The following is a 15,162-nucleotide window of genomic DNA, read 5'->3' on the forward strand; positions in this document are numbered from 1 at the left end:
ATCCCTTTATTAATTTAAACTTCACAGCTTAATTTGATCTAATTTAGGTCTTAAATTAAACCATGAGGACATTTGTTATAAGCTGGCACTCGTCTGCTTGACGGTTTTATTATGTTGCATTTCTACTGTAAAGTGTAAAATGTACAAGGTGAAAACCTCATGAGGCGGCAGAGATCCTTCTGCAGATGTGGTTATTTGTTCAGCGCTAACAGCTCATTTGAATAATCCTGTCCCATAAACCAAATTCTTACGTTAACTAAACTAGGGGGTAAATGTATCAATGTCTGGATTCTTCAACTCCGGCGAGATTGGCGTCTTCAGCGCTTAAATTTAAAGCTACGCTGCCTTGCCTTGTAAAGGGAGACTTCCCTTTACAAGGGAAGGCTTTAAATTTAAGCGCTGAAGACACCAATCTCGCCGGAGTTGAAGAATCCGGACATTGATACATTTACCCCTAGGTGTATTTGTGTATCCAAATCTAGCAAACTCCCAGCGAAGGAAAAAGGTTTCATCTCTGCAGTTTGGCCCAAATATTACTATGATCACATCCATAGAGATTTAGCCTTAATGGAGGCTTGGTTTATGCTGATTGTTAACACTTCCAGAAGCAAAATAAATCCATAGCATTTTTGTTTTACTTTAAGTCTTGGTAAGGAATAGTTTCCTTCTCACTATCCCTGAACAAGCAGAGCCAGCTGTTTTTTTTTTTGTTTTGTTTTTTAAATTCTTGTCCACATTTACCTGATTTCACTGAACTGCTTTAGCTGAAGTGAGACTTCATGTTCTTCTTGGGAAACAGGCAGCGAATAACACATAATACAACCGGAGAAAAAGTAACACAAAATTAGTTGAACTGCAGAAGGCCTGCTGATTTCATAGTACGAGCAAAGATTAGGTCCAGGCTTGCTAAATTAAAGTATATTAATTCTTGTCTGAATCAGATAACTTAAGAAAAATATTTGGTTGCTGATGTAAAGGTTTAGGATAGCTCTGTATAACTGGCTGCTTTTCACATGGAGATGCACAAGTGCCAGACGTGTCTGGAGATGCACAAGTGCTGCATAATTCAGGCACCTGACAAAGACTGAAGGGAGTGGGTTCACAGGTCAGAGAGGCTGCAAGTAAGACACATTCATGTGTGAGCTGTTAAGTGTTCATCAGCTGCGGCACACAGCCTTTAATATGTGCAAAGTAAAAAAAAAAAAATTACAACTTTTTTTTTTTTTTAAGGTGTGTTGTAGCATTCCAATTAATTTTCAGTCATGTTGTAAAATATATATATATTATTTATATGTTGAAAATAAACTTCAGTCATGATGTTAGGTGCCTGAAAAAGGTTAGTATTTTTTTGAGGTGATGCCCAGTTTACACACTTCCTTACATCAGCAGGACGCCCCCTCCCCCCACAACCCAACATTAACCACAATGCGGTAGTCTCCTGTACTCCATTGAATACATCCAGCGAGATGCCAGCTGGCTCCGAACTGGATGGTCATGTGACTTCTGGTGCAGCCATTTCTAGCACTGGGTCAGAGTTATCTGCTACAGGTCTCTGGAGAGAAACTTTCACAGATGTACTGGTCTAGTGGATGAGGATAAGGGGGTTTACTGACCATTAAATGATATTTAGGGTTCATTTATTATAGAAAAATTTTGCAGTCCAAATCATACCATCACTATGAGATGATCACGTGAGCATCTAACCCCAGTAGTAATATGTAATATTACTCCTTTACCAATTATGAATAAATGTGCGATTATCCCACTTCAATTTTCTCTGTCTGAGATCCCATGATGTATAGCCCAGTCGTCTGCTCAATCTATGGGGATTTCTACCACAAGCTAAGATTGTTCTCATCGAAAGCATTACATTCTGCTTTGTGCCCATTTGACAGATTTGAACAATTGCTTGTTGGAAAATCAGGAAAGAAATCAATACTTAGACTTCAGAGCAGGAGCCATTTCTGAGAAAGCAGGAACGTCTCTGGGGCAGAGTACCAGTCCTATACATTTGTCCTGGCTGCCATGCAGTAACAGCACATATATAGGTCATACAGTCTCTTTTAAGAAAAGAAAAACACCACATTCCGTTCAGAAGATAAAAATTTATTTTACAATCATATAAAGCAGCTTTATTGAAGCATGATGCTGACCTGTCTTTTTTTTTTTCATATAAACATAGCAACAGGTACCTCTTATTTTTTTGCAAAAAAATCTGTGTATAAAATTATCATGGGCACATTGTGCTTAAAATGCAAAGTCTATACAGCGATCGGAAGGACCACCTCACCACAAGGGATCCGGTAAACAAAGTATTGCATATATTTGTGTGTACACATGCTGTATATATGCACACACACTCACAAACACATGGCATAGACCCATATGTTAAAGGTCAGAATGTCATAACACAACACATAGTTTGAACCCTCAAATAGCAGGGGGTATGGGAGAAGCCAGTTTTGTTTGTGGTGTCGCTCCCATACCCTGCTCTGTAATTCAGATCCATATACCCAGTCACTGGTAGAAAGTTTTTCCTTGGGGCTGTATAACAGGCTCAGGTTTGTCACCAGCAAATTCAACGAGTGACCAGGAGGAGCGTTCATATTGCACCAACCCACATGATTAGTTTTGTTCTGCTGTGTATTCATGATAAACATCACTCTAATTTGTTACAGGGAAAAAAGAAAGGTTAGTTTGGGGCATGAAATATTGTAGGACCACTCAGTTTAATATCTAGTAGACACATGGGCTTTTCAGGTGGTCGCTGAATGGGACAATCAAGACAAGAAAAGAGGCTTCTACTTGTGTAGGCAATAAGTACACTTTAAGTCTGAGGGTGGAGAGGTACCATAGACTTAGGTTGGCTGCTTTAGATCAAACATATCCTGACCACACAAGCTTCAATATCACAGCAGATACTGGTAAATTGTTATTACAGTCTGTGTGGCCAGAAAGCTGCCATGATGCCAAATTATAATCAGGTAAAATAGAATATAAATACATATTTATATACAGAGATCAGATTAGTATTAGGCCTGTTTGTAAATGTTGTCAGGTGATCTCTGCCCATGGGGACTTCGGAGGCAATGGGAAGGGGTGGTGCCTAATTAAAATGTAACGGAGATGTATTGGTGGGCACAGCAGGGTAAAGCGGAGGCAAAGAAGAGAGGGATATTTAATAGGACGACCCTGGTCCACAAGACTTAATAGAATTGGTGAGATTATAGAGTAGGTAACCGTTTTAAAACAAGAAACACTGTATATATGATGTATACATACACACGTGTGTACTCCACTTAAATTAAAAATACACATCCACATATTTTCGAGTACTCTGTCTTAATAATGCAGTTCTACTACCAAGCTTCTACTCACTGTAATTGGGTTGTCCACATAACCCACTTGTACCATTGGTCTCCACAACCCCTATAGAATGGATCTGCTTTTTACCTGTTGAATACGCTGACAAAGTGCCACTCTTTCCATTACTTGACGGAGACCAGATGTTTTTTAACCTGGTCTAAGGAAATAGGAGATTGGCTGTGAGATGGATGTTGGCCGCACACAGTGCAATATTACAGAATGTCTTGCCTTAAATCCAGCACAATACCCGGTGGTAATAGACCGAAACTGATCAGATTATCACAGAGCATGGTTGGAAGATGATGCTACTGGATGCGTGCATGGTCCTCTCCCGAGTGCACTAACCTGGCCCCGGTGTAAGACTAAAGTGATCCATCTGCCCAGCACAACTAGATCGTAGCTACGTTGACAACCTATGTGGGTTGTGCCGCTCGGCACGCAGTCTGTGTATAATCACCTGGCTATAAAATCTTCTATAGAACACCAGTCAGGTGCACACAACTATAATAAACAGTGGCATTTATGCAAAACCAGTGTCATACTTGTGTTCCCATAAAGCCACAAGAATTACAGATAATGACCATGCAGAAGTAAAAGAACCATTGGAGCCCAGGAGGAAAAGTCTTGACCACACTCAGTGCTCTGTAGGATGAAGCACACAGTACTTTGAGGGGACGCTACTTGTAAAGTCAGCAAGTACTACACACTACGGTTGGGTAGTGTTGACATCTTTATCACAGTGTTCAGCAGGCAACTGTGGGGTGGAAGCAGTGATTGCAAAAGGGTTATTCCCATAAATCTTTTTTTTAAAACAGAAATATTTGTGATACAGAATATAAGCAATTTCATTTATAAAATTATTCTGCTTTCTTCTGCTAGGTATAAAAAACTAAATATATTTTAAAACTGGATCTAAAGTGAATATTCTACTTGTTTAACAGAAACACGTTTAGCACCGTGTTAAGCAGAAGTTTACACTTTGGAGCAGAATCTTTGGAACCCCATAAGGGGTGGGAGTAAGTGGAGGAGAGACCTTGTATTGGGATTACTGTCATAACATATGGGGCGATAAAGTGCATTCAACAGGAATCTTAGTATTTTGCTAATATTAGTTGGCATATGGAAAAACAAGTTCATAGAGGGTATAGGAGCACTGCACGTATTAGTCTGTGATGTCACTGATAGATAACTAGTTAATCTGTATGATTGTCAACACAATATATAATATATACTGGGAATTCATTTAACCAACCACAGTCTCCGTTCACAGATAACATGGTTTTTTTCACTAGGGTTTTTATCCTAATGTCATTTTAAAAGTTGTTCCCTCCGCTTCTATGACATCATAAGGACAGAAGGCACAGAATGAAATTAGAAAGAAAATTCTAGTTTAAAACCAACCCTAACTTTAAAATCAGCTTTCAGCTTCCCAAAGACAAACTAATATTAAATAAAACACTAGTATGTTTAACACACATTATAGGGAGGCAATGCAATAAGTGACTCTCAAACTGTTGAAGCACAGTTCCCAGCTTACCAATTGCTACCTCAAGAGAATGCTGGGTGTTCAATAGCGGGTGGAGAGTCCCAAGTCACCACCACCTGTGAAGCATGAAGGAGACAGAAGGGAAAGAGCTGGACTTGGGCATCTGTTACACCGACAGCCTTTGGTTTCCGTCTGGTTTCCCTTCTAGTTATGCTTGGCCCTACCTCCTTTTAAATAGGACTTCCAACGGCGCACAAAGTCTCTAAATATTGGTGACCCGTCCATGCTAGCAAGTAGCTGTAGTTGATTAATGTGGGTAGTGTGATAGTCCCAGCGGGCAAGGTTAGGGGCAGTGCCTAGCATAAAGTGCCTCAAGTCATAAATGCTTCCAGAACCTGTGTCGTAAAGAGGCAGCATGGCGCGGAGTGAATCCATTCCTCGCTCATATAGCAGCCATGCCTCTTTGCCCTGCTTTTCTCCTGCTGTCTCTTTAAGATCATAGAGACCAAGCAGAGCATAAATGAAGCCATTGAGGACAAAGGAACTAGGTGTAGTAGGGTATTCTTCATACCAGTCATATTTGTTCATAAACACAGCTTTCACACCGTGCTTTTCTGAGGGCAATTTGAAGGGAAAAGTCGCTCTGACTGCAGAGTCCAGATATACTTGCTCTTTGGTGAGCAGGTAGGCACGGACCAGTGTAGAGATTGCCTGTCCTTGGGCCATGGCAGAGTACCATCCCGGTTCCAGAGCCTTAAACCCCTCCCCTAGCTTTCTGGTCACCATAATTGGCCAGCCACCCTTGGCATCCTGATTCCTCACCAGCCAATCACTGGCAGCAAAGAATGCAGCAGTGTGAGCAGTAGTTGAGATTGTGACATTATCCAAAAAACCACTGCCTCCTACCACAATACGGACAACCTTCTTCGGCATTATCTTAGTCTGACGCACAGCTTTTGTGTTCGATAGTCCCACTCCCTTCTTTAAATCAGTCAAGAGATCGCGGGTCAGTGTGCTCCAGGTGCTCCGGGGTCCAATCCCATAATAGACATCATGGTTATGGAAAGCGATGAGCTGTGTATTGGTCACGTAGTGTATAGTGAAGAGTTGGTTCTTGTCAGTGGTCTCCAGCACCACGGAGACACTGCCATTAGTCACAAACTTCAAGTCAAGAGACAAGATGAAGTCTCTGGTGTTACCCAACGTTAGCGAAGCGCCCTCAGAAGTTTCTGTCAGAAAAGTCAAAAGGAAACAAAGACTTTTAAGAGGAGAGAAAATTAATAAATACATATACAGGGCAAAGTATAAAATAATCACAACCCCTTCATTCTGATTGGCTGGCCCCACCTCCCACCTGCGATAGGCCCCTCCCCTCCCCTGTACTGATCTGCGTCTTAGATGCAATTTACAGATAGACTTGTGCTGCTGGCTGCAAGGGGGGAAGGGGGGGGGGGCATTGCCCTGGATCCGCCAATGTTAGGGCAATAAAACTTAAGAGGGGCATGAAGTAGAAACCCAAGTTGGTAAATAGTGCTATAAGGGTTAGGATTAAATGGCAGCTTTCTTGTGAAAGGAGGAGGGTATGGACGGCGGTACAGATACCCTTGATATTGCAGTAATAAGACACATTGCATGTAGTCTATAAGCGAGTGCATAATACAGATGCATGAAAAAAATTTCATGCAAAGTAAAAAAACAAAAAAAAGAAAAGAAAACAAGAAGTGACCAGTTATCTTCCCCTCCAGTCTCATCTATTGAGCCTTATAAAGAATGTTCTCACCACCATAGCCTCCACTGCTGCCTCTTTAACAAGCTTTTAACGTACTGGCGGCTCCGCTAATCAATACCCATTAGGATTAACGAGTCAATCACTTGAGGAGACAATGAAGTCACTTTTGTCATCACCTTCCAGATAAGCCCTTAGGGGATAATGTTGGAGGACAGGCTCCCCCCCACCACCTCCTTCTACTTCAGTAATTAATGCATGGTAGACTCATCACACAGCTGACAAATTGGGCTGTCAGTAACCAATCGGGGACCTGAATTCAACTCTGCCCCCAGGCAGGGAGCAGGGAAAATGTCAATGTATACAGAGAGCACTGGAGAAAAAAAAAACCCTCTTATAACGGAACTTTTCTCAGCCAAGTGCTGAATAAATTATACAATTCCCCGTTTCACAGTCCCACTACGTACATTTATACTGGACTCTGCGCATCTGCCCGGTGGCACAAGGCATTATGTGTTTGGGTCCTGCAGGGAAGCAGAACCTGGATCTGCCAGGACACATGTTCCGGCACAGTAATAATACTTCAGACTAGTTAACTACTTCATGGATTTCCTCCCATGTGCAGCTATAAGCACAGCTGTGTCTGGATAATATATCTTCTCGGTCCTTTCTACCTATTTTATCTACTGTGACATAGCTTACAATCATCCCCACCATCCTGATCGGGACAGCTTTGCCCCGATTGGTAGGAAAGTTGGGGGAAAGTCTCCACTGCTGCACAGCAGTCCAGGTGCCGTACGTACTTGTGCACACCACAATGAAACGTTTTGGAGAGGAGGACAGAATGAGGAAGCCTAGCACTTCAAAAGTGACAGACATGTCCCCATACCGCTGCCCGTAGCTCAATGCTATTGCAGTCACAGACAGATGACGGTAAAATAACCTAGTGAGCCCATTTTAAAGCCTAATTTATTTTTGCTTTTTATCCATTTCAGTTTATATTTACTTGTGTATGTTTTTTATATTCTTGTCATGTCTTAGGCTTGGAAATGATGGATGTGTGTGTTTCATAGTCTGCTATATAGCCGGTAGACTGGCTGTCTAAGCAGGGCCTTCATAAGAATTACTCTGGCAGACAAACATCTCTGTGCACCAGAGGAGCGGGTAAGCGAGTGAACCTTTGTAAAATCAATAAAACAATGGTGTAAAGTTTGAAACAAAACTGTATTTAACAAAAGCTGCAGATGACCATTCACACTCACCTGGCACCACAAAGTGTCTGACATGGCTGCCTCTTGCCTTATCATAAACGGTGTTTACAGATGCCCCCTTAGGCACAGTCCAGGTGCCCAGCACACCGTCCGTTCTCTCATCGGCCCTCTCGTACACCTCCACATGGGGGGTCTTCTCCGTTAAGTTCTTGCTGTAGTGACTCAGCCCATACTGGGCAATCTGGATTGGATAGAAGTATCCCTGTGGTCCCCACTGGGTGGATAATGGGACACCTGAGAGGAGGACAGATAAACACAGAGAATTTGTTAAGAAAATTTTGCCCCAATATCCAGCATTTACTTTTTGACAACAAATTGCAGTGACACAAAGATAAACCTAATGAGGGAACAGAGGATCATAGGTGGTGTGGGCATAGCCTGCAGATAATACTTCCCATTCTACAGACATCACTCACTGCCTGCACAGTAAGGTAAAAACCGCATGGTGCTCACTGGTTGGTGCTCTGCCAACCTAGCGTAGCAATCATCTGCTATCAGCTGTGTACAGCAGGTCCTGACATTTTTTGAAACAGCATTTTCATAAAGTAAACATGTTCTATAACATGGGCAGCACGGTGGCTCAGTGGTTAGCACTTCTGCCTTACAGCACTGGGGTCATGAGTTCAATTCCCGACCATGGCCTTATCTGTGTAGAGTTTGTATGTTCTCCCCGTGTTAGCGTGGGTTTCCTCTGGGTGCTCCGGTTTCCTCCCCCACTCCAAAAACATACTAGTAGGTTAATTGGTTGCTATCAAAATTGACTCTAGTCTGTGTGTCTGTCTGTCTGTGTGTGTATGTGTTAGGGGATTAAGACTGTAAGATCCAATGGGGTAGGGACTGATGCGAGTGAGTTCTTTGTACAGCGCTGTGGAATCAGTGGCGCTATATAAATAAATGGTGATGATGATGAATATGTATTTGTACACACACGTGGCCATTCCCAGGCCAACTGGAGCGGCAAGTACAGTATGAATGCACCAAATAAATAGGGCATCTGCTGGAGCCTGGTGCGTACAAGTCTGAGGGAATGTCAGTCCCACACTGCATATAAAATCACACCCACTTACCCTCTACTCCACTGATGCACTTCACCCGATCTCGGACTTCCACATTATAACCCTCAAAGGACATGAAGACCCCATCGGGATGGTACGGACCTCGCTGTGCGTACACTTTGGAGTAGCTGTGGGAGAATTCAAATCTTTCAAAGCCGTCATATTGAGCAATCTTTCCATACACCTCAAAGTACTTCTCCATCCAGGAGAAAGGCATGTACACCTCATTCCCCTCTCTCCGGCAACGCACGCTCTGATCGTCATTGATCACACAGTCCATCTCCTCATACTTCTGTCCTGTTCCCTTGCTGCCCACCAGAGGTGGAGCCTTCTGCTGCTCCTGGGGGGAAGCTTCCTCCGATCTGGGCTGGCCATGGGGTGCATTGGTCTCCGACGCTGCCGCCCTCTTCTCCACGCTGTCAACTCGCAGGGCCGCTTCTGGTCCCCATGGCAGGGTACTGATGTGTTCATTAGAGGCACATTTGTTCCACAGCAACACTGTCACCAGGGTGAAGAGTAAGCAGATGAAGATTAGCGTCTTATAGTTGACCCGAGCTGCCAAGCAACGCATGTTCAGACCATACCTTTAGGAGAAACAAAATAGGAATTAAGTACTAGTCTTTGTATGCGAAAGTATAACAGAAGGCAAACCTGAATTACAAGTTAGATTATACATATTACTATAATCATACATACTCATAAATGTGTAAGTTTCTGCTAATGTGTGGGCCATTTATTTGAAGACTGTAGATCATTGGGGTAATCCACAAAAATATGACTCTTGCAATAAGTAATGTAAAAATCAGCATTTACTGGTATTTAAATATATTCCTTTGGCAAACCCGCTATTTATCCACATTTCCCCCATGTACTCCATTTGTGACGGAACCCTCTGTAGATTGTATCACACTCAGCTGGGAGAAGAGAATCATCCGTGAGAACTGAGTGGGAGACTCAAACTCCCACACAGTGTGTAACCAAAGAACATGGCTAATATGAACCAAAAGGGTATATGGGGTAATTAGCAGGGGATGGACAAAATGGTACAATCCTTTTAAAATACTGTAGTAACAGCTGTCCTCAAATGTAAAAGGGTTTTCAGATAAGTATATGTAAAATCAGCAAGAGAAACATATTTGATGTGGTTGCAAAACATCTCGGTAAATAGCAGGAGAATTACATTCAGCCACATTTGTAGATTTTAAAAGCATGCCGTTAAATAATGTATATTACATAATAAAAAGAAAATGGTAAGCCTTCCCCACAGAGTACTGCAAGCTAAAGGTTGTGCTGAGAAATCTGTAAAATTATAAAGTTAAGCCAATAGATGCAGCAACAGCTGACTAAATGCCCCATGTCAGTAGCAGGATTACTGGCCAGAGGCGATAAGACAGCCGAGAGCTGTGTCTATTAAATCAGCCTCTCACAGGGTTGTCAGCACAATACACATCATCCATCCCAATCCGTCGGCGTACACACCTGTTCACGTATCCCTGCCTCAGTAAACACAGCTCAGCACACAATCTACACATCTATACAAATCCTGCCTCCCTCATACTCATTCCTAATCTGTCCGACTCATATGAGGTGCAGATCTATACAGCCACACAGCACGTGCATATATACATATATATCACTAGACCAATAGCCTTCATATCTATACAGAACATTCCTCATATAAACAACGCAGCTTGCATACTCAGCAGTTTATATAGTGCCACCAAATTACACAGAATAGTGAGTTCCTTACAGAGTAAACTCAAATCAACTGCACACTAGGGCCCATTTTTTTTTAATCACACAGTCCACACAGATAGTGCCCAGATTATAATGAACTCCTAGCTCCAGCAATGCTGACAACTGTGCCACTGATTATATAATCTGTTATATACACAGTCCTGCACCCCTAACATATACTGCAGGGCTACACATTCTCTATCTCCATATAGTGAGCATCCACTTAGCCTTACATACATTACATACTGTATACAGAATGTTGGTATTGTATACCGTTCCTTACATACATACACTGTATACAGAATCTTGGTATTGTATACTGTTCCTTACATAGGCTGCACACAGCTTCATATCCCCTCATGCACAGATCAAGGAACAGCTCACATACCCTGTGGACACAAACCCTCCACCCACTCACCACATAACAGTACTTACTTCCTGCTACCACGACCTGAAGACAAGGAAGGTTTGCTATAAATCCTGAGCCCACACACAGTGCTGGCTGCCACTTCCCTCCATGCAATTCTAATCTGAGAGTGGGAGAAAGAGCGACGTTCCACTGTGAAATGTGAATACAAATGCAAACTAATTGGTCTCAACCCTAATTGAATTCAGATCAGTGTGCAGCCCACAGACTGCAGGGAACTCCCCGACAACTGGCTGTAACCCAGCCTCCTGCCATGTAACCAGTGCAGCCAGAGCTGGGCTGGTATACCCAGGCAGCACAGGTGACACAAGGACAAGTGCTGCCACGCTATATATCATGGTTTTAAATAGAACACAAAGAAATATAAAAAGTTTTTTTGTCACAGAACACAAAAGTTAAAGCAGCTGTGTTGCGAAATCAATAAGATAAATATCAGGGCCATAAATCATGGAATACACCTGGATAACATTAATTTTACTTCAGACTGACCCCTCAAAAAAAGCTGTGGTCCAGTTACATACAGGAGAATGGTGCCCGGTTAGATGCCAGCTTGCAGTATACTCCTCCTTTACCTACCAATGGCCTGTTCCTGCTACAGCAATAAGCTAGATGATGCAAGGCAGAGCAATACCTTGCAATTAGAGCACACTGACAAGGAGTAACAAGCACACTTGGGAGAACACGCATGTAAAACATTCTGCAAGTCCGTTCTCTCTAATATGTTCTCCTTCCCGGGTGAACAGTAACTATGATGCTATGTTGAAGTCACCACAGTTAAACAGGTAATCTGCACTTATACCGAGCTGAGCGTGTACATTTCAGATCATCCTCTGGACCTACTTTCTTACCACATGACTGATGCACCTGAAACATCCCATTGAGGAAAGCTATAGAAGTGGATATAAACGGTATAAACCATCCCTACACATCCAGCTATGCCCCAGTCTTTGTGGTAGACGTGTTGCTAAGGTGACTGGCATTGCTCAGGTGCCGGGGGATAAACACACTGATGTACTGCAGGCATCCGCAGGTCCCCAGGAGATTCCTGCAGCTCTCACAGTGGGGGGGACACACATAATCAGCAGGCATGACACTTGTTACAATCACACAGCATGGATAATGATGAGCACTACAGATCCGGGCATACTAGTCACCGCTCACGTCTGGAGTCCATAAGGAGAGCACAAATGTGAACTATCTTAAAAAGGACTTCAAACATTAATGAGTGTTTCACAGGGCCAAAGTGCGTAACACAAGCATCAGATCGGTAGGGAATCAAAATTATAATACAACTAACTGGATTCAGGATTGTATTACTCCTACAACACAGTCTATACCTCTAAAACACTTGGCTGAAAACGTTTGATAACAATGAGTGACTTTCCAAAAAGAAACCCCCCAAAAAAACAAAACCCCAAACACTTATCCAGTTTAGTTCAACAAAACTATTGAAATTAGCACAGGTGGGTGTTTAAAATTACATCACTGACAGAATGTTAAAAATGTTTTAATCTCATTTTTTTTATACCAAAGACTTATGTTCGCAAAATCAGGAGTTATACGGCTAAAACACATTTTTTAGTCCATAGAGCTTTTAGATTGAAGTCTACTTCAACTACATCCATTTATAGAATGTGCTGCTGTAGAATATAAATTACTTACCCATAATTTACTCTGCACTCACGTGTTATCACGCCCCCCTCCCTTACCTCCCTCCAAATCTGTTACTTCTCTTTCCTTAGCATAGAGAGACACTGGGATGGGGAGGGGTAAGACAGTAAATGACAGGAAGGAGAACAGGATATATGCAATTTGCTAAAGAAAGAAGTCTACAAATAAATACATTTTCATCAACATTTATTTATATAGCGCCAGCAAATTTTGTAGCACTTTACAATTGGGGATAAACGGTTATAAACAATACTGGGTAATACAGAGAGGTAAGAAGGCCCGGCTCACAGGCTTATGATCTACGGGACAATAGGAGTTGGATACATGAGGTTAAGTCTATATATTTCATTTCTGACCAGCCAGAGAGCAATGTAGAAATGTGTATGATGTGAATAATAGACACCATAGGAATGGATGGTTGTACCGAAAGACATGTGGGAGCTGGTTGGAGAATAGAGGCAAAGTGATGGGGGCAGGACGGAGGGCCCTCAGTTAAGGCTTTGATAGTATAGTTTATGAGACGACAGAACCCAGATGAAAGAAACAAGACACGGTCAAGATGAAAAGAAACCATATCATATACTGTGATCAGCCTACTGGGGTTCGCCAGGCAGACTAAACAAATCACAAAACAATAAAGCAGGACGTGCTTGAAAATGTGTAATATAATCATTTCAATAGTCCAAAAATGTAAGACAAAAAAAAAACCCCCAAAAAAAGTAACCAATTCTACATAAAAATATAGTTTCAGAGAAGAGAAACTAAAAAAAAAAAAAAAAACCCAAAACACCTCAGAATTCAGGAATTCAGCACATACATTACACATAAAACAGAACAGAAGGGACCTAAATGAGATTTTCTTTAACTTCTCTGAAAACAATAAATTCTCCACCCTACAATTTCAGTTAAATGGAGATTCAGATTCGGCTGAAACAGAATCTTTCCCAAAAACCCTTCCAACCGGCGCATCCCTATTTTACACCAATTCACTTTTGCCAAAATCCTATTTAAAAAACAAACTAAACAAAAAACACACCCCATTCCATCTTCCAAGTCTTTCTGTGTCTGGGGAAGAATGTGTCTCTGCAGAGAACAAGGCATCCATATTTATACATTCCCTTCCTCCCGACACATTGTAAATAATATTCCTGAGCTAAATGTAAAATAATCACTCTGCAGACAAATTTACACCCCGTTGTTAATCTAATGAGCATCTATCAGAAAATCAGAGCTAAAAGTGACAAGCGCTGTGCATCCAGCCATTAATCTCACACAGAACAACATTAGTACTGCACAGGGGGAGAACGACTCTTTAAATCACTCGCCAAAATGGGGCATATTGATCTCCAGTAAAGTAAGCCTATTGACAAAGCAGTTTCGAGCAGCCTGTGAAATTCCAGAAGAATGATTTAAATTGCATTGTCTCTGGAAGTTTAGCCGAAACGGAGAGACGTATACTGTAACCGTGTCCGGCTACAGACTGCTCAGGAGGGCAAAGTTATAGGATCAGCAGCAAACATGTCCAATAATGACACAGCAGATACACTATTGACAATTCGCAAACACAATAAGTCACTTATTTCCAGTAATAGGATACATATGCCCGTAGGGACACAAATCTTCTTTTGCAAAGGATCATAATATTCTCAATATAATCATAAATTGCACAAATCTAAATGTACAATAACTGCAGGTTTAAAACAAAACTATATACACAATAGCAGGCTGCTAGACGGTATGGTGTTGTACCTTTACAATATAGAGATAACAAAATCACATGAATCATGTATAGGATATCTTCTGCAGCATATAACCCCCACCCCAACAAACAGATAATGAAAGAAAAAGCTATAGTAGTGTCTGCCGATTGAGAACAGGGATACACTGATAATTTGCAATGTATTGACTTAACAGGGTGACTGCTTTAAATAAACATACTCTGTGAATTACCAGACATGTTGTGTGGCAGACAGTAGGAAACATAAGAAAAGTTGGGAGATTATGAAGTAAACAGAGGTGGCTTATGGTCAATGAAACATAAGGGAACACTGATTTATCACAAGGATTTGAAAAGGTATAAAGGTGGGTTGGATTTATTAAAGGGCCAGAACCATTTGCACACTGCAAATCAGGATTAAATGAACAGGTGCAATCAAATATGGATTTTCATTTTCCACTGTATTGTTTTTAATGCTAGCATTAAAACAACCAGGTTTAACAAGAGCTGATGTAAACCTGTAATTAAGAAAAAAAAAAAAAAGTGTCTTTGTTAATCCTAATACCACGCATGTGATCGAGCTCCTTGTCAGACCACCAAAAGGTCAGATCTCTATCAAATGTGTCCATACACTGATCCACCAGATGTGGCTATTGTAACCACCCATCCTGACAGACATCTGATCAGACTGTCATTAGGATCAGCA

At 41.7% G+C, this 15,162-nt stretch overlaps 1 protein-coding gene across 3 annotated transcripts in view; it reads right to left on the reverse strand.

Annotated features, from left to right (window-relative positions):
- Positions 1–2,090: 2,090 nt before the first annotated feature.
- GLCE (glucuronic acid epimerase) overlaps positions 2,091–15,162 on the reverse strand; it is a 30,751-nt gene continuing 17,679 nt past the window's right edge. For 2 of the 3 annotated variants that reach the window (XM_075207551.1, XM_075207550.1), the window contains 3 exons: positions 8,917–9,488; positions 7,841–8,083; positions 2,091–6,081 (listed from right to left, as the gene is read on the reverse strand). In XM_075207551.1, the coding sequence (XP_075063652.1) occupies positions 5,057–6,081; positions 7,841–8,083; positions 8,917–9,475 (1,827 nt within the window). In that variant the 5' untranslated portion in view covers positions 9,476–9,488 and the 3' untranslated portion in view covers positions 2,091–5,056. Of the gene's footprint in view, positions 6,082–7,840; positions 8,084–8,916; positions 9,489–11,076; positions 11,190–15,162 lie in introns of those variants that run through there. The other variant, XM_075207552.1, reaches the window with a different exon arrangement.

Source organism: Mixophyes fleayi, chromosome 4 (assembly GCF_038048845.1).
Source record: "Mixophyes fleayi isolate aMixFle1 chromosome 4, aMixFle1.hap1, whole genome shotgun sequence".
NCBI classification, from domain to species: domain Eukaryota; kingdom Metazoa; phylum Chordata; class Amphibia; order Anura; family Limnodynastidae; genus Mixophyes; species Mixophyes fleayi.